Source organism: Rutidosis leptorrhynchoides, chromosome 1, assembly GCF_046630445.1.
Source record: "Rutidosis leptorrhynchoides isolate AG116_Rl617_1_P2 chromosome 1, CSIRO_AGI_Rlap_v1, whole genome shotgun sequence".
NCBI lineage: Eukaryota > Viridiplantae > Streptophyta > Magnoliopsida > Asterales > Asteraceae > Rutidosis > Rutidosis leptorrhynchoides.
The window spans coordinates 10250170-10269654 of NC_092333.1; the positions used below are offsets into that span (position 1 = coordinate 10250170).

The 19485-nt window shown below is 34.5% G+C and overlaps 1 protein-coding gene across 1 annotated transcript; it reads left to right on the forward strand.

The window, feature by feature from the left end:
- The first annotated feature begins 4273 nt into the window (after positions 1–4273).
- LOC139856339 (DExH-box ATP-dependent RNA helicase DExH11-like) lies at positions 4274–16687 on the forward strand. Its single transcript, XM_071845470.1, has 23 exons — positions 4274–4555; positions 5084–5332; positions 5869–6126; positions 6233–6292; positions 6630–6705; positions 6876–7084; positions 7171–7278; positions 7881–7982; positions 8332–8532; positions 9042–9152; positions 9329–9396; positions 9487–9865; positions 9944–10099; positions 10508–10618; positions 10873–10926; positions 11317–11574; positions 12881–12990; positions 13374–13527; positions 14408–14855; positions 15282–15496; positions 15757–15995; positions 16086–16212; positions 16321–16687. Exons 1-23 carry the CDS (start codon positions 4421–4423, stop codon positions 16531–16533), a joined length of 4041 nt encoding a protein of 1346 aa, XP_071701571.1. The 5' UTR covers positions 4274–4420; the 3' UTR covers positions 16534–16687.
- The last annotated feature ends 2798 nt before the right edge of the window (positions 16688–19485 follow it).

Consider the following 19485-nt stretch of genomic DNA (forward strand, 5'->3'; position numbering starts at 1 on the left):
ACCTATGAAATCACCAACCTTTTGGTTGACACTTGAAAGCATGTTTATTCTCAGGTATGAAAGAAATCTTCGGCTGTGCATTTGCTCATATTAGAGATATTACTTGGAGTCATTCATGATATATTTCAAAAGACGTTGCATTCGAGTCGTCGAGTTCATCAAGATTATTATTAAGTCAATTATAGTTGGAGGTATTATGAAATAGTATGCTTGCCGTCAACTTTCAATGTAAATAAAGTTTGTCTTTTAAAAACGAATGCAATATTTGTAAAAATGTATCATATAGAGGTCATGAACCTCACGATGTAATCAACTATTGTGAATCGTTTATAATCGATATGGACTTCGTCTAGATGGATTAGGACGGGTTATGAAAGAAGTTCTGTGGATTATTATTGAATTAGTTGGACGTGATAATTGCCACTAATTGTTGTGAATATTTTTTCCTGATTATTATTGCTTGGTAACCTAAGAATTAGAAACGGGTATGGCACTAATTCACGCGAATCCTAAAGGTAGCTGCCGGGTTTAACACCCCCACCCAGAATATTCACTAGACGGAAGAGCTAGTGGGCGTGGTGTTTAGTACTTTGAAGTTTATATATTATACAGACGAGATGTTCTATTTTGGAGATATTATTTATGCGCATTATATGTTAAGGTCGGTTACCAAGCCAAGCTATGAAAGAAAATTGAATGTTATGTATCGAGAGAATGATTTTTATACACAGGTTATGTGTATTAGTTTTGTGCACGAGATATGTGCATGCTTATTTAAAAATCGCGAGGAAACCTACGGGGGAAAAAAGGATACGAACCTACTCTGCTAAGCATTATGAAAAATAGTTTCGTACACGAGATAGGTGTACTGTATTTGAATCTTGTGGTCTATCAAAATGATGAATTTTATTGTTTACGATAAACTTATGAACTCACCAACCTTTTGGTTGACACTTTAAAGCATGTTTATTCTCAGGTATGAAAGAAATCTTCCGCTGTGCATTTGCCCATTTTAGAGATATTACTTGGAGTCATTCATGGCCTATTTCAAAAGACGTTGCATTCGAGTCGTTGAGTTCATCAAGAATAATATTAAGTCATTTATAGCTGGATATATTATGAAATGGTATGCATGCTGTCAACTTTCGATGTAATGAAAGTTTGTCTTTCAAAAGCGAATGCAATGTTTGTAAAATGTATCATTTAGAGGTCAAATACCTCGCAATGAAATCAATTATTGTGAATCGTTTATAATCGGTATGAACGGGTCCTTTTACAAGTTCTCCCGTCCTGAATTATGCTTGTGGAAGAAAAAAGCTAGTGCGCCGGACATGAAGGCAGTGGAGGGCGGCGAGAATGCCATCGGCGCCCTCGAAGGGAGGCAAGCAAGACATGGTGGAGGGCGGGCTGCTTGGAATGGTCTCAGTATATACATCTAGGCGGCTGTAAAAATTAGATCGAAAATCGAGTATATTATAGACACATCCCAAATTTCCTTAATTAATTTAATAATGTAAAGCCCAATTGTTTCTTAAGCAAACCGTTGTTTTGGGAACTATTGAACTAGACAAGTTACTCCGTATATAATATTGTAGTAATAAATTATATAAAATAACTCACTTTATATAATTTTACGTTCCAAATAATTCTATTCCATCGAAGTAGAAGTGGCAAAGAGTCAAGTCGTAAAGAGTAGAAGTCGCAGGCGAGAATCTCAAATCGCAATTAAATTTGTTAATTTCACCTAAGGTAATTATTAATATATTTTTAGCTATCTATTTGCGCAGTTTAAATTTTAGGGTTTACTCGTCTTTGAGTTATATGCTCAGTATAGCGATAGCTTGATACATTTGTGTTAGACGATACCTTAATTTTTACGAGTATATATTTATTGACACCACTGATTCGAAATTCTGGCTTCGCCACTGCATATGCTAATATGTGAAATTAATGGTTCGAACACAATTTCACATTGATAAAAAGATAATGTCAATATACAAGTATGATGTCTAATAAACTATTCCTTTTATCTTCCAATTAATAATCTTGTAAGATCTCCTTGAATAGTTATACAAAATATTCGAGTTGTTAAACAATCAAACCTATCCTTATGACACACATAGATTTTATTCTACGTGTTTTTACCTGCGTTGGTGGGTTCTGAAGTGCATGTCTAGGGCGCTATTGTATAGCCCGAGAGATTTTTCTAGAAGTTTATATCTAAAATCTAAAATTCTAAGATCATATATTATAATTATAATAGTAATAAATTTATTAAATAAATGGTAGTTACTCGTATAATAAAACTGAGTCACAATGTATATTCAAATTTCAAAATTAAAATATTAAATTTAATTACCATATATATATATATATATATATATATATATATATATATATATATATATATATATATATATATATATATATATATATATATATATATATAGTGGTAGGATCAAGAGGGAAGTAACCATTCGGGGGAAGCGGGAGGAAGTAAATTTTTTTTTTCATTTTTTTTAAAAACTTTGTTCACGAACATTATAGATGAGATGAAAATATGAACATTTAGTAGAGACACTTTGTGATAAATGTTTTTATTTTGGCGGGAAAACGCTCGAAGAAGTAATATATAACAATTATCGTGTTTTTCGAGCGTATTTTGAGATTTTAGCTATTGGGGTTTAGATATTAGGGTTTAGATATTAGGGTTTATAGGGTTTAGATATTAGGGTTTAGAAATTTAGGGTTTAGGGTTTAAATTTAGGATTTAGATTGAGTTTTTAACACGAACGGTTTAGAGTTTAGGGTTTAGGGTTTAGGGTTTGGTGTTTTGAGTTTATGGAATAAACCCAAAACACTAAACCCTAAATTCTAAATCGGGCTAAATTTTACTTCACAAAACATGAAAAAAAAACGTTCATATTCTTCACGAACAGTATTATCTCGAATGTTATTGTTGTCGATCGTTTTCCCGCCTAAATAATAACATTCATCACGAAGTGTCTCTTCTAAATGTTCATATTTTCGTGTGATCTTGATGCCGGAAAAAAAAATTAAAAAAAAAACGAAATTTTTTTTTTGCTTCCCCCCGCTTCCCTCCGATTGGTTACTTCCCCATTGTTCCTGCCCATATATATATATATATATATATATATATATATATATATATATATATATATATATATATATATATATATATATACGACCACTCCCAGCGGTACGTGCTGGAAGTCGTCTTCATCAACTCCCTCCGAGGGCGTCGACGGCATTCCAGCTGCCCTCGGCCGCCCTCAAGTTTCTCTCTACTTCGTGCTCCCTATTTCCCCCAGAAGCATATTCCAGATGGGGTTATTTAAGAGTATGTGGGTTATTTCCATGTGTAATTCCATTTTTCTATTATTTTTTGTTGCTGAAACTGAAATTTCTTTTGCGGAAAATGGAAGTTAATTGTTTAGAAGGTGAAGAAGTGGATGAAGGAAAAAGATGAATTGGATATTTGATTTTATATAATTTAATATTTATATTTATGGGACCCACTAAAAATTTGGTGCTTGCTATCTCACACCTGTACAATATATACTAGTACGAAGTTGTGATGTGGTTCGACGGTTGGTGGCCCGTCTTTTTTAGGGGAGGTCAGGAGTTCGACCTCCGTTAGCTACATATTAAAAAACACAATTTCATCTCTGCCATGAAATATCCACCCATGACACATTTTTCATATCGTTTCGGGGGGTAAAAGGGAGGGGGTTTTACTTGGTAGTGCCCTTGAATCGGTTTCAAGGTTTCCTTTCGGGCATCGATGGGGGCGGGGTTATTATCGTTGCATCGGCATAGTCGAAACGGAAGATGATCGCAACGAGTGGTTTAGTCCTCCTCGGGTGATCCCATCTCTGTAAAAAAACAGTATATACTAGTACCTTTTTGTCATTTTAATAATAATGTAATAAAAATTAATGTAATAATATTAATGAAGTTTGTCATGGTTGACAATGATGTGTTATGAGAGGAAGTGGTGAAGAAGAAGGAGAGAGAAAGCTGATGTGACGCTGAGAAAATGATGAGTAATGTGTCTTGGTTGGAAGTGGTCTAAGTATATTTACCATTTAACCCCTTCCATCCCCTTCAACAGTTCAACTTGTTTTTATTTACGTTTCTATTTGTTGAAGTGTTGAACCCAAGAATTTTTTATTTTAATTTATTTTATTTTTTTTATCTGGCCCATTCATCTTCTTTTAAATAAAAACTATACACTCAACATACAGAGGTTTTAATAAAGGTTTAAGCAAATACCTCCTTCAACATTAACACTTCACTTATGTTAACATAAACATTCAATTCATTCAATTTTCTCTTTTAACAATAAAATCTGAATCTATTCTATTAGGAGAGCAGGAAGCAAAGAATAAGTGAACCAATGGATCGGATTGATACAGTGAAAGAATTGCCGTTTCGGGTCGGATTCACGGGCCACAGTGGCCATATTCGGATCGAGCCATTACCTTCTGTTCAACAATCTAGCCCTGTTAACTCACTACCAGAGTTTATACTTGTTAGTATTTTTTTTCCTACTATTTTTTATTATATATACAAGTTGAATTTTAGTTTGTTGTTTTCTCTTTAACTAATTAATATTCGGACTGTAGTTAGGGAAAACACATATGTGACCTAGGTTTTGAGTTCAAGTCTAATCTGGTTTTCAATTTTTGGAAAAAGGAAATTAGGGTTACGATTGACATGAATATGAGAGGGTGTTTGGGATTACTGATTCAAGCATGTTACATTCTTTTAAAATCGTTTCATCAATTAATGATTAATGATTATTTTAATTAAAAAGCTTAAGCATTGTTCTTAACTGCAACAAGTGGAGAACATGAAAGCTCTTTAATTTAAGATTTTATGCTAAAATAGTTTAAATATTTCTTTGTTAACTGCAACAATTGGGTTGTTCTTTTGATGTTTGATCTAGTTTTGATTTTTTTTTTTATTTATTTATTTTTTTTTTTTTTTTTTTTTAATGTTCTTATTGAAAAATTTCAACTTTTTTCTGATCACACTTATGCTATGTATGTGTTCCCAGCCTCCTGCATTTCCTAGGGAAACACCGGAATCGATCAAAAAGTTTGTTGAAGATAAGTATCTCCTTCCAGGATTGGACCCTGATGAGTTTTCAGCAGAAAAAGCTGGAAAGCAGTGGGAGTTTGACTGGTTTGACCAAGCGAAAATTCAACTAGAGCCAACAATGCCCCGGTCTGTTGTTGTACCTGCATGGGAGTTACCTTTTCGACGTTCATCAGACGTTGAGAAGTGGGAACCCGCATCCGTTCAGGTAACTAACGCTCATCTTACTAATGTGGTTTTTAGACTTGTAGACTTCATACCCTGAAATTTTTGAATAGAAAAAAATGTTATCTGGACCATTTTTTGATGAAATATATATTGAACCATCACAAGATGCCCCAGTATAGTTGACCAAGCGAGAATTCATTCAAAGTGTCGGAAACCATCACAGGATAACCCATTTAGGCCGCATATATTTGAGTAAAAATACTTTTCCTCCCAAGTAACCTGAACATGTAAAACCTCACTCGTTTTCCCGTTTATATGTTATGATATTGTACACTGTAAAACTTAAATTGGCTGCTGACTACATACAACATAAAACTCTTTTTTGTAAATATAAGATATTAAAGTTGAATGCCTTAAATGTCCATGACACTTTTTATGTTCTTCAAACGTTACTTTTTTTAGTTAATTTGGTCGGAAGATATTACCTTTAGAAATATAGCAAATTAGCAAGATCTGCTATTGACTTGAAGAAGTTGAGCCATCATAGATTTGACTCATTATGATGTTGACTTTTAGGTTGATGTGTCAGAACTCATGGTAGAAGCAGATAATTCTATCGGCGTGCGTATAAGTGGACCTCCAAAGGATTTTGTGAAGGGAAGCATGAATAACCGTCCTTTTCGTCCAGGTGGTTTGGACGATTCTCAGTCGATAGGAAGGATTGTTCCGGAAGGTGCTTCTAACGGCGAATGGGTATGGGAGGTCCTGAATGGTGCTCCCGCTCAAATCATTCCTCCTAGTTTTAAACAAGGGATGGATCTTGGAGACCTCAAGGTTTTGCATTCTACACTTTATATACATTCACAAATTTTAGAATCTTCATGTCGAGGGCCCTGTTGCTAAATTCTTGTTTTTAATCACTGATTTTTAACTTTTCAAGGGACATTCATGTTCGTGGATCATTCATGAAGATCATAGTGTGCCTAAGAGAACATCTGAGGTAAGGATAGTCAGCCATCTGTTGCAGTCACGATTCCCATTTTCAGGATGGTGGAATAAAGTTTAATTATTTTGCCTAAAATATTTATATATTTCAGTATTGAATATGTATGGAGTTGCTTTTTGTATTTCTTATAGTTACTTTGCTGTAGATTAGAAAATGATTAGCCGATTAGGATAGTAATTAAATTGCAACAAACTAGTGCATGAATCTTGCATGTCTTTAAATTAAAAAAAATTGCTACATGGTTTCATTCTCGAAAATCATAATCAGTTAATTTGTTTGAATTTGTTACATTCTTAAGGTCTTTGATGTTAATTTCTTGCTACATCTGCAGAGCACTTTATCAGTTCAGTTTGACGATTTATTCAAAAAAGCTTGGGAAGAGGATATTACAGAACTACCCATTGATGGTATGACTAATCTAGCCATGTTTTCAGTTGGCAACATTTTAAAATTGATTTTTTTGTTTAATTTCCAGTTCAATGCAAAATTTACAAGAGTTCTTTTTTGTATTGCGAGTATAATTAATAGTATGTAAGTATATATATTTGGGAGTTTAATATAACTGCTGGCCATGTAGGAGATACGTCAGAGTCTGAGATTGAGATTCAGGCCGGTTCTCCAAAACCGATTCCACAAGAAGCCGAAAATAAGTTAGAACTTCCCGAGGATGCTCGTGATCCGGAGTCATCAGTGATAGATCAGATTTTGTCAACTGCATCTGAAGAAATGAGTAAAACTTTGAATGATTCCTCTGATGCTGGTCAACAACAGTCAAAGGAGCCAAAAGTATTGTTCGATTAGACCAATATCAAACATTATTGTTGAACGTGGTCCTGTTGATGCTTTTGCTTAGTTGTGCTTTTGATTTGCAGGTGTGGGCAGTTACTGGAGGCAGTGACGGAATTGCAGACCGCTTTAATGAACTTGTTCCTGACATGGCACTCGATTTCCCTTTTGAACTCGATGCATTCCAAAAGGAGGTACTGCTTATTTTTTTTTTGACTTACTAGGACATTTTTTATACCGTTACACATTGGATTAAGTGTTTTAAGTGTTAACAAACTCCATCCAAAATCCGTTTATGTATCCAACTTAAATATGGAGTAGTTTCTGTTGTATGTATTCAATGACAACTTCATCAGGTTACAAGTATTTTCTTGCCTATGTGTCAGCCATCTAAGCTGCCACATCATTGGTTACGTCTTCGAAACTGGTGCCATGTCATCAGGTACAAGTTTTAGGAGGTCAGATTCATGCAATAGAAATTGTTTGAACGTCTGATGTTTAATGCCTACACTAGAAACATTTATAATTGGTTGCATACACTAGAACTTTGGGTAAAGTTGGATACATTTTGAGACACTTAACCCTTATATATTTTTGTAAGCCGACTTCATATCTATGTTTGATCAATGATAACTGCCATGTGTCTTGAATTTTTGGTAGGATCACTTGAATTTCTTTCAATATGCTTCTTCCATGAATTGTTGTAAAATTAATGATGGTTGATAACTAACATCATAATTTTACCTACTTATTTGCCATGATAAACGGCATAAATTATTTTGGTGTATGGTGACAGGCTATATATTATCTTGAAAAGGGAGAATCAGTTTTTGTGGCGGCTCATACATCGGCAGGAAAGACTGTTGTTGCAGAGTATGCATTTGCACTGGCAACTAAAGTATACTATCTCTCAGTATTCAACTCATAATCCATATATGCATGTGAATCAGAAACTCTTAAAGACAGATTTTAAGTACTCATTTATAAAAATCTGGAGTAAAGAACATTTATGTGTTTGCAGAAATTAAAGATAAAAAACATTTTAATGTGTTTACTTGGACATTTTTCGTTAACACTTTAAAAACTTGTTCATGTTAAAGTTTTATAATATACCTGATAGAGATGAAAAAGTAGAGATTTTTTTGGAACTAAATGCACCATTAGGTCTTTTCATTTTTTGTTTTAAACTTTTTGTATCCTTTAAGTTTTATAAATTATAAAAAGTAACAAATGTTTGTGGTATGCAGCACTGCACAAGGGCAGTATATACGGCTCCCATTAAAACGATCAGTAACCAAAAGTACAGGGACTTCTCTGGAAAGTTTGACGTTGGTCTACTCACGGGTGATGTTAGTTTGAGGCCAGAGGCTTCGTGTCTTATTATGACAACTGAGATATTAAGATCAATGCTTTATAGGGGTGCTGATATCATACGCGATATTGAATGGGTAAACTGAGTGAGTTATATATATTATGTCATAACATGTTGTAGACGTGGCAAAACGGTTGGTTGGGCAATAGGTCAAAATAGGTTTGGGCCAACCATAGTTTTATCATTACAGTACAAAACTAGTCGAATTGGATAAAAACCACCACTTCGTTGTTCATTCTTTGGAATTAAATATTTAATTTTAATATGACGATTAAAGAAAATATTACTGAGATACGAATCCGCATATAGTCTCATTTTTATAAAATAAAGCCATTTAGGAGCCTGTAAGCATTTGAATGCACTTTGGGTGACTTTTGATTTCTGAATTTCACCTATTCTGACCCGTTGACATAAAATATAGCCTAAAAGGACTATTTTTAGATAACTGAGCCAAAATTGCCACTTCTACTTTTTTATTTTCTTTTCATTTGGGATGTGATAAACTGATAATACCACCTGAGTTTGTATTTTTCTGTAATTTGCGAGTTAATTTTTGTTTGTTGGACTTACTTTCCTGATATGTAGGTTATATTTGATGAAGTACATTACGTAAATGACGTTGAACGAGGGGTTGTTTGGGAGGAGGTTATCATCATGCTTCCAAGGCATATAAATTTTGTTCTACTTTCTGCAACGGTAATTATGTTTATGTAAACACACATAGTTTTTAAAGGTTCGTTATGGTTTGGTAATCAATCTTATTTCGGTAGAAGTAACTGTTATGATTTTAGGGGTGTGTATATGGAACCATTTGTGTTTTGTAATTTGTTGGAATAGAAAAATGATGTTATATCTTATTTATAAATTTGCAGGTACCTAATACAATTGAATTTGCTGATTGGATTGGAAGAACAAAACAAAAGCAAATTCGTGTCACAGGGTAACATTGTCCTTTTTAATATTATGTTGTATTTGTATATAAATTATATATTAATTTACTCTATATATTCGTTGATATATATATTGACAGGACTACGAAGAGGCCAGTCCCGTTGGAACATTGTCTTTTTTATTCTGGAGAACTATACAAAATCTGTGAACATGAGAAGTTTTTATCCCAGGGACTGCAAGCTGCGAAAGCTGCTCATAAGAGAAAAAGCATGGGCACGGCTAGTGGTGGGTCCGGATCGTATCCGTCACTTCCAGCATCTCAAGACAATTCACGCTATCAGAAACCGGGCGGTTTTGCGAGGGGCAAACCAAACCAACAAACGGGTCCACCCCCAAAATTAGGAAACTTTGGGGGTGCAAGTCGAGGTGGTGGAAGTAACAATTGGGGTTCGAGAATTTCAGAAAAATCTTTGTGGTTGTCGCTTATTAATAAGCTGTCAAAAACATCCCTTTTACCTGTATGTAAAACTCTCCTTTATGTTAAATTTTCTTAACTTTTTGTCATCACAATATTAATGCCTTGCTTGTTATAATAGGTGGTGATATTTTGTTTCTCTAAGAATCGGTGTGACAAATCTGCTGATAATCTGTACGGAACTGACCTCACAAGTCGCTCGGAGAAAAGTGAAATTCGCATTTTCTGTGACAAAGCGTTTTCTCGGCTAAAAGGATCCGACAGGAATCTTCCACAGGTACCATGTAATACATGTTTTAGCTTAATGAAGATCGTGTCAAACCGATTGAGGTTGTTTACAGTTAATATATTCAGATGATTATTGTAATGGTATTTTTGTTGTAAACATGTAATCATAACTGACATATTAATAGTCTTATAAGAAGTTTTTAAAAGAATGGAAAATATGTTTGCGGGTCAGCCTGTACTGCAAGATGACCTATTGCAGTGTAGACATGTTAATGTCTATAATAATGTAAAACAAAAATCAATTCCAAGTACGTTTTTATAACAGATGAAGTTTTGGTACGGAAATGGTTTATAATTGAACATATCCCTACCAAATTGTTTAGATTCTTTTTTATTCTTTTTATTTTTGGTTTAAAACTGTAACCTCACATTTTAATTTTGTTGTTTTGTACAATAGATTGTGAGAGTCCAAGGTCTTCTTCATAGAGGGATTGGTGTACATCATGCCGGGCTGCTCCCGATAGTCAAGGAAGTTGTTGAAATGCTTTTTTGTCGTGGTGTTATTAAGGCAAGTTACTTTCAGATTTTGGCGCTTAAATTCTTGTTTTCTTTTTTTTTTCGTGATATTCATAGGTTTTTACTAAGTTGTTAGTAATAAGTTGTCTCCTCTTTGTTTAGTAATTTCAGTTGGACTTTTATAGTGTTTTTAGCATATATATATTAGGAAGCATAAGCTTATTCTTTCAAGTTTTTAGTATCCTTCCTTTCGCTCTTTTTTAACCTTTTTCCTTTTGGACCTGTTTTCTTTTAATTATTCTGTAGGTTCTGTTTTCGACTGAGACGTTTGCTATGGGGGTTAATGCCCCAGCTAGAACGGTAAGTCATCATAATATGTATCTTTTTTCTCCTTTAAGCAAATTGAATTATATTTATCTATAGAAATTGTGACTCGTTTACCAAGAATGGATTTTGTTTCTTCTATAATGGTTAACATAATATAGCTTAAATTTGTTGAAAATTGCCCAAATGTATTTTCGAATATATGAAACCTCCAGTTTATTTAGAATCAGAAAAATTGAAATCTTATATATTTGTAAGTTTGTAATCATGTTTGACCACATTATTTGTACATGAATAAAGTAAACAGTTTGGCGAAATTTTCACATCAACTCACCTTGAACAATTATGGACCCCACCCTTTGGCAACTTTCTAAATGCGGTTTTATTCTGATTTGCTGATTTTTTACTCCTGATGAGTGGTGGCAGGTTGTTTTTGATACCGTAAGGAAGTTTGATGGAAAGGAATTCAGACAATTACTACCCGGAGAATACACACAGATGGCGGGCCGTGCCGGTAGAAGAGGACTCGACAAGATCGGTAGTGTGCTTGTGATGTGTCGTGATGAAATCCCAGACGAGAGTGATTTAAAAAATGTCATAACTGGCAGTGCAACCAGGCTTGAATCTCAGTTTCGCTTGACGTATATCATGATTATGCATCTCCTTCGTGTTGAAGAATTGAAGGTACACAAACTTTCAAACAATTACTCATTTGTCTTTTAATATGATATAATTGGTACCTATTTACCGTGGCAATTTGTTCTATTTACCTATATGGGCTAAGTTAACTTAAACACTGTTTAAAATGGCTCAAACCCGTTGAATGACATAAAAAGTATATTCAAATGTATAAATACCTTTCAAATCGGGGGTGGTTAAGTCCTTTCAAGTGGGAGATGAACGCGTGGGTGGTTAAGTCCTCCCTGGGTGATCCCGTACTGTTGTTAAAAAAGGGGGGTCTATTAAAAGTAGTTAGATTATACTAAAAACATAGTTTTTGTAATAATCACGTGTAAACATCTTCCACCTTTAATGATATATATCAAAGGCAAGTGTGCTATATATATATATATATATATATATATATATATATAGGGGCAGGATCAATGGGGAAGTAACCAATCGGGGGAAGCGGGGGATGCAAATTTTTTTTTTTTTCGTTATTTTTGAATTTTTTTTTTCCGGCATCAAGATCACACGAAAATATGAACATTTAGAAGAGACACTTCGTGATGAATGTTATTATTTAGGCGGGAAAACGATCGACAAAAATAACATTCAAGATAATATTGTTCGTGAAGAATATGAACGTTTTTTTCTTCATGTTTTGTGAAGTAAAATTTAGCCCGATTTAGAGTTTAGGGTTTAGGGTTTAGGGTTTGGTGTTTTGGGTTTATTCCATAAACCCAAAACACCAAACCCTAAACCCTAAACCCTAAACTCTAAACCGTTCGTGTTAAAAACTCAATCTAAATCCTAAATCTAAACCCTAAATCTAAACCCTAAACCCTAAATTTCTAAACCCTAATATCTAAACCCTATAAACCCTAATATCTAAACCCTAATATCTAAACCCCAATAGCTAAATCCTCATAATACGCTCGAAAAATACGATAATTGTTATATATTACTTCTTCGAGCGTTTTCCCGCCAAAATAAAAACATTTATCACAAAGTGTCTCTACTAAATGTTCATATTTTCATCTCATCTATAATGTTCGTGAACAAAGTTTTTTCAAAAAACGAAAAGAAAAAAAAAGTTTTTGCTTCCCCCCGCTTCCCCCCGAATGGTTACTTCCCTCTTGATCCTACCACTATATATATATATATATATATATAATAATCAAGTATGATTTGCGATGCGATGAGCTGTATAGATTAGGTGAAATTTGAAAAAGATAAAAAGTATGGTACTTTCACATTTAGTTTTTTTTTTTTTTTTTGGTATAAGCATCTATGATCCTAAAAGTCGGTTATCTTATCAATTCAGGTGGAGGACATGCTGAAAAGAAGTTTTGCTGAATTTCATGCTCAGAAAAAACTGCCAGAGCAACAGCAACTACTGATGCGAAAACTTGCCCAGCCTGCAAAATCCATCGAGTAAACACATACTATATTCTTGATTCTTCATCCTCTCAATCATGATTATTGCAATTCTTTTTGCATGTATATATAATAATCTATGATGGGACGTTATGTTTTGTCATGCATAGCTTTAAACTTGTTAGTAAAACCTTTGTACTTGTCAACACTGATTATTTTTTGGTAATTTGACAAAAACACATGATTAAGTTGAAGCATTATTGTAACAGTTGATGAACGTCACTGGTTCTTGTCAGACCGTTAAAAATTTAATCTTTAAAAGACGTAGTAGAGTAATAGCGTTTAAACTTTTTTATGCTTGACATATGCTGTCTTTCATTTTTCTGATGTATGACTTTTAGTTGACTGAGGATCTTAAAGAGAGTAATTTTTGGATGTAGTTGTATAAAGGGTGAGCCAGCAATCGAGGAATACTACGAGTGGTATCAGGAGGCCGAGATGTATAGCAACCGTATAACCGAGGCGGTCGTGCAGTCTTCGGCTTCTCAGACTTTTCTTCAGCCAGGAAGAGTCGTTGTTGTTAAATCACAATCAGTCAGTTCTCTCATTTCATGCTTCTAAACATACTCGTATCTTTTATAAAACCTTTTTGGGAGACCATGTGTGATCATGGGTCAATTTGGGCTATGTTCTATATCGAATGACATGTTTCTTTACAAAGTAATATGAGTCCTAAGCATTTGAATACACTATTGTTCACTTCCTACTCTTTCAACCCATTTAACCTATTTTATTTTTAAAACCATGTTTATAAAGTTTTCCAATGTTCTATTGAAGGTGAAATTTAAATGTGTAGACTTTAACCCATTTTACACATTTGAATGCACCCAGATTGTTCACTTTCTACCCAGTTAACCTATTTTATTTTTAAAACCATGTTTATAAAGTTTTCCATTGTTCCGTTGAAGGAAAAATAAATGGGTAGACTTTAACCCATTTGACCCATTTGAATGCACCCAAATTGTTCACCTTCTACCCGTTCAACCTATTTTATTCTTAAAACCATGTTTATAAAGTTTTCCATTGTTCTGTTGAAGGTAATATTTAAATGGGTAGACTTTAACCCAGTTGACCCATTTGAATACACCCACGAAACAGGTCAACCTATTTTATTGTATTTTAACATCTATTTAACTATGTAAGTCTTTAACCTCTTGAATTGGTTTACCATAAATGTTAGATCCATCATGGTAATCATGTATGGAAATATTGACTTGTAAAGGGCTATTTTTTTTTATTTAGGATTTATATTATTGGTAAATTGGCAATGACTAAAGCTATAAATAAACTATTCAGATGGTAAACTTGCACATTAGTTTACCAGTAGGTAGTTAGTTATTTGAAGTACAAAAATAAACAAAAATCAAACCTGTTAATAAACAGTTATGCTTATGTTAATTTTCATAATTGACAGGGTCAAGACCACCTGCTCGGAGTTGTCTTAAAGACACCTTCATCGAATAATAAACAATACATCGTTATGGTGCTTACACCTTTACTCCCATCAACTATACAATCATCAAATGATCCACAAAATAATTCAAGTGCTGGGCTTCAACTATTAATGCCGAAATCAAAACGGGGTATGGATGACGATTTTTATACATCTGGTACCACACGCAAAGGATCCGGCATTGTCAAAATTAAATTACCGCACCGAGGTAATGCTGCCGGAGCTAGTTACGAGGTCAAAGAAATCGATAATAAAGAGTTTTTGTCGATTTGTAATGCTAAGTTCAAGCCTGATTTAGTTGGGCTTTTAGAAGATGGTAGCAGTGCAGCGTATTCTAAGACTGTACAAACTTTATTGAATCAGAAAGTTGATGGAAATAAGTATCCTCCTGCCCTTGATCCTGTTAAAGGTGTAATTTTTTTTTGTGTTTTTTTGTAATTTTTTGTTGAAGGTGGCGAAATGGGTGGGTCAAGTCATTTGGGCAATGGGTTGGGTTAATTCAAACCACTTTTTCTTGAAATGCTATATGGATGGGTTAACAAGTCACCAAAACCGTTTTATTGAAGGTGGCTAAATGGGTGGGTCAAGTCATTTGGGCAATGGGTTGGGTTGATTCAAAACACTTTTTCCTGAACTTCTATATGAATGGGTTAACAAGTCATCAAAACAGTTCTATTGAAGGTGGCTAAATGGGTGGGTCAAGTCATCTGGGCAATGGGTTGGGTTGATAAAAAACACTTTTTCCTGAAATTTTATATGAATGGGTTAACAAGTCACCAAAACAGTAATATTTTTGTATTTATATATGTTTTGGGCAAATGAACTTGTATGACAGATTTAAAGCTGAAAGACGTGAGTTTAGTGGAAGCTTACTATAAATGGAACCACTTACTGCAAAAAATGTCGGAAAACAAGTGCCACAATTGTCCAAAGTTGGAGGAGCACATTAAAGTTGCGAGGGAGATAAGAAAATATAAAGAGGAAGTTAAGGCACTCAAATTTCAAATGTCGGATGAAGCTCTTCAACAAATGCCCCATTTTCAGGGTCGAGTATGTACAATATCAGCCTCTCATAATGCATTATTATTATTACGCGTAAAATAGATTGTGACAAATTGGGTGGGTCGGGTAACAATTCAAAATGGATTCTCTATTCAAACAGGGAATTTCCTTGTGCACTGAATCGGACAAATGTAGTCCAAAGATTTTAATAATTTCTATAAGCAACTTTAAAATTAATATGGTTGTAAAGATTTTAACAACCTTTTCTGTTAGCGTGTATTATTGGGGACATATGTTACATTTTGCAGATTGATGTGTTGAAGGAGATTGGATGTATAGATGATGAGCTTGTGGTTCAAATAAAGGGACGAGTTGCTTGTGAGATGAATTCCGGGGAGGAATTAATATGCACCGAATGCTTATTTGAGAATCAGTTAGACGATTTGGAACCCGAAGAAGCTGTCGCCTTAATGTCCGCCTTTGTGTTTCAGCAGAGGAATGCTTCTGAGCCTTCTCTCACTCCAAGACTTGCGCAAGCCAAAGAAAGGTTTGATTTTTGTTTTGGTTCTGCTATGTTTTTTGTTTGTTCGGCCATGAACATCTTATTTTATCTGATATAGTTTTCAATGTGGTATAGATTGTACAACACGGCCATAAAACTTGGCCAGCTTCAATCACATTTTAAAATACAGATCGACCCGGAGGAGTATGCTCGTGAGAATCTCAAGTTTGGACTTGTTGAAGTCGTTTACGAGTGGGCAAAGGTTCTTATTCTCCTAAATCTCTCTATCTCACACACACACAGACACACACACAAGCTAACACACAGCCAGGGTGTAAATGATAAAAAAAAAATTATTGTGTGCATGCAGGGAACTCCATTTGCCGATATATGTGAACTTACAGACGTCCCTGAAGGTCTTATAGTGAGAACAATTGTAAGGCTTGACGAGACATGTCGTGAATTCAGAAACGCTGCAGCGATTATGGGCAACTCTGCCTTGTACAAAAAAATGGAAGTGGCTTCAAATGCCATAAAACGGGATATCGTTTTTGCAGCTAGTTTATACATTACCGGCTTGTAAAAAAAGGAGGATTCTGAGGAATAATGGTTGTGTACACTAATTGAAGGATATTTCTCTCTTCTTTTTTTTTTTTTTTTTAAAGGTCATTAGTTTTGTTACTTTGTACAGTTAAGAGTCATTAGGTTTAACGCAAGTTTAATGAATTTTTTTTCGATGTAACATTCTTCAGATAGGAAACACTGATTATTAGAATGCGTTTGCCAGAAATGATAATACATCATTCGTGGTTTAAACTGTATAGTCATATATCTTAAATAGGATAGTTCCATATAATATACTTACGTATTTAATTTCATTTATTTCTTTATGTGTAATTTTACATAGGAGTTGCCGAGCTACTCGAACACAACTGGTTAAAAACTCGATTCGAGCCGATCTTAAATGAGCTAGAGCCCAAGCTTATTTTAAAGATCGGTTACTAATCGAGCTCGAGCTTTTATATCCAGCTCGAACAAGCTCGCAAGCCTAAACAAGCTTTATTTTAAATACATTAATTAATATCTTTGTCTAATAATATACTAAATACTTGCATGATAAATACTATACAACAACAATACCCAATCACTAGTGTAGGGTATGGGGGAGGTAGAGTGTAGACAATCATTCCTCGAACCATAGATTAGAGGGAAGTCACTACTCCACCCGCGGGTATAGAACCCGCGCCTAGATAAGATCGTCCCACCCTCTACTCGAGAGCCAAGAGATTTCTTCTTAAAGGACCTCCGGCCAGGAAAGCTCATTAAAACGGGAAAGTGCGGGCATACGTACCTGTAAGCGTTATGTGCGTCTAGGAAGATGAAACCATACGAAGAAGCCAAAAAAGAAAACACATATAGCATGATAAATACTACTACATCTTTTATAAATTATAAAATATAATAAGTAAATCGTATTATATTTGATTAAAAAGTATGCAATAAATAAAAAAGATATCGGATTAATTAAAATACTCGTAATAATTAAATAATATTATTAAATAAAAGAGTCGCCCGAGCTTGGTTAAATTCAGACGAGTCGAGCTCGAGCTTTATATGCCAGGCTCGAACCGATATGAGCTCGAGGTTGGCAAATTCTAAACGAGCCTAGCTCGAACTCAGCCCGATTCTTTTACACCCCTAGTTTCATATATAGCTACATAGATTTGGCATCTATTTCTCAGTCAAGAGATAATATTTATTTAGATTTTGAATATATAGTACTACCTCCGTCCCACCACAAGTGTCCACATTTCTATTTTGGGATGTCCCATTTCAAGTGTCCACTTTATGTTTCAACCAATGAGAAGAGGTTATTCTGGAGAGAGAGAAATTCTGATTGGTGGAGAATGAAGTTAGTGGGATTTTCTAAAACTGTGTGCAAAAAGTAAGTGGACACTTGTAATGGGACGGAGGGAGTAACCATTTTCGACTATTTCCCTGTTTCGACCTTCGACCCTTTCCAGATTTTTGTTCTAATATCTATTTTGCTATCATATCTTTATTTTGTTGATGGCAACGGAGACAGAAGCCAGGACCATCACAGAATATTGTCCGCTTTGGGAACAGCGAGCCACCAGCGACTCAACTGCCCTCACGGGTTTAAAACGCATCCTGCGAGAAAGAGGTATCAAGCCACATATAAGGACCTTTGTTTTTGCCTCTCCAACCAATGTGGGAAAGGGGTGAAGGTCACCCCAACATATTTGTGCCCTTGTTTCATTCCCATTAAGGCCAATGATCCAAGGATTCTACCGAAAACAGTCTCTTTACTATCGTGTAGATTTAAAACTGGCCATACATCTCCATATCCCATATCCCTCATGTGCAGGATTGAGTAGGATTGAGTATTGTTGTTTGACAAAAATAACAACATTGGTTCTGTTTTAAAAAAAAATTATCTTTAGTTGTACATATCCGCCATATTTAACACACGCAAAACCTTCAACTATCACCTCTTACAAAATTATACTTCCAATTCATCTTGCAAAACATAATTGGTATTGCATTTTGTAGTGTAAAGAATTATATCTGAAAAGATGTTTCTTCCGTTATTTTCCTTACGAAAAATGCTCACGGCCAGTGGCGGATCCAGGATTATTTTTCGTTGGGGGCGAAAGGTTTTGTTAAATTTTTTTATTAAAAAAGGTGGTATAAAACACCAATTCAAAAAATTTCGTTAAAAATTTTGAATATTTGTTTTAATAAATTTAGTTGCCAACAATCCACTTTTTATTTTAGTTCTCACATTAGTAGACCATTTTAGTTAATTAATAGTGTTTTTATGGTATAGATAAGGTTTTCCAATTGAAATAATGAATGTAATAAATAATGAATGTCAGTAAAAAAAAACAAAAGTAGAATACAGTGCGGATAATAATTTTATTTTTTTCATGAAAATCTAAGTTTGGGGACTAAATATGTCAATATCACTATTATAAGAGCCATTTTAAAAAAAGACACCGTAAAGTTTCTGAATATTCTACTTTTCACTTTACCAATTTACTACTCATCTTCTCCATTAGGTCACTCATTCTCCATTAAAACACAGTTGCAGAGCTTATTTTTTATTACCTTTATTACTTATTTGTTACGAGAGACATTTACATACTTGGACCAAGTATAATTTAAGGACTGGGGGTAATTTTGTTTCTAAACAGATAACCCAACCCAAAATGTCTAGAAAAATATCTTGAAGCTTGTTTAATCATCGGGGGCATCTGACCCCGCTTGCCCCTTCTTAGATCCGCCCCTGCTCACGACTGCCTCCAGTCATCACCAACATAACTCGCTTGATCCCCAAGCTCTTCTTCTATTCTGATCAACTGCATGAACATTTAAATGAGTTCGTCTTCATACCCACTAATTCATTCTTTTTTTTTGACTCATTATACAAATCTATACAACATTAATCATACCTGATTGTACTTGGCCAACCGTTCTACCCGGCAAGGCGCACCTGCTTTAATCTGACCTG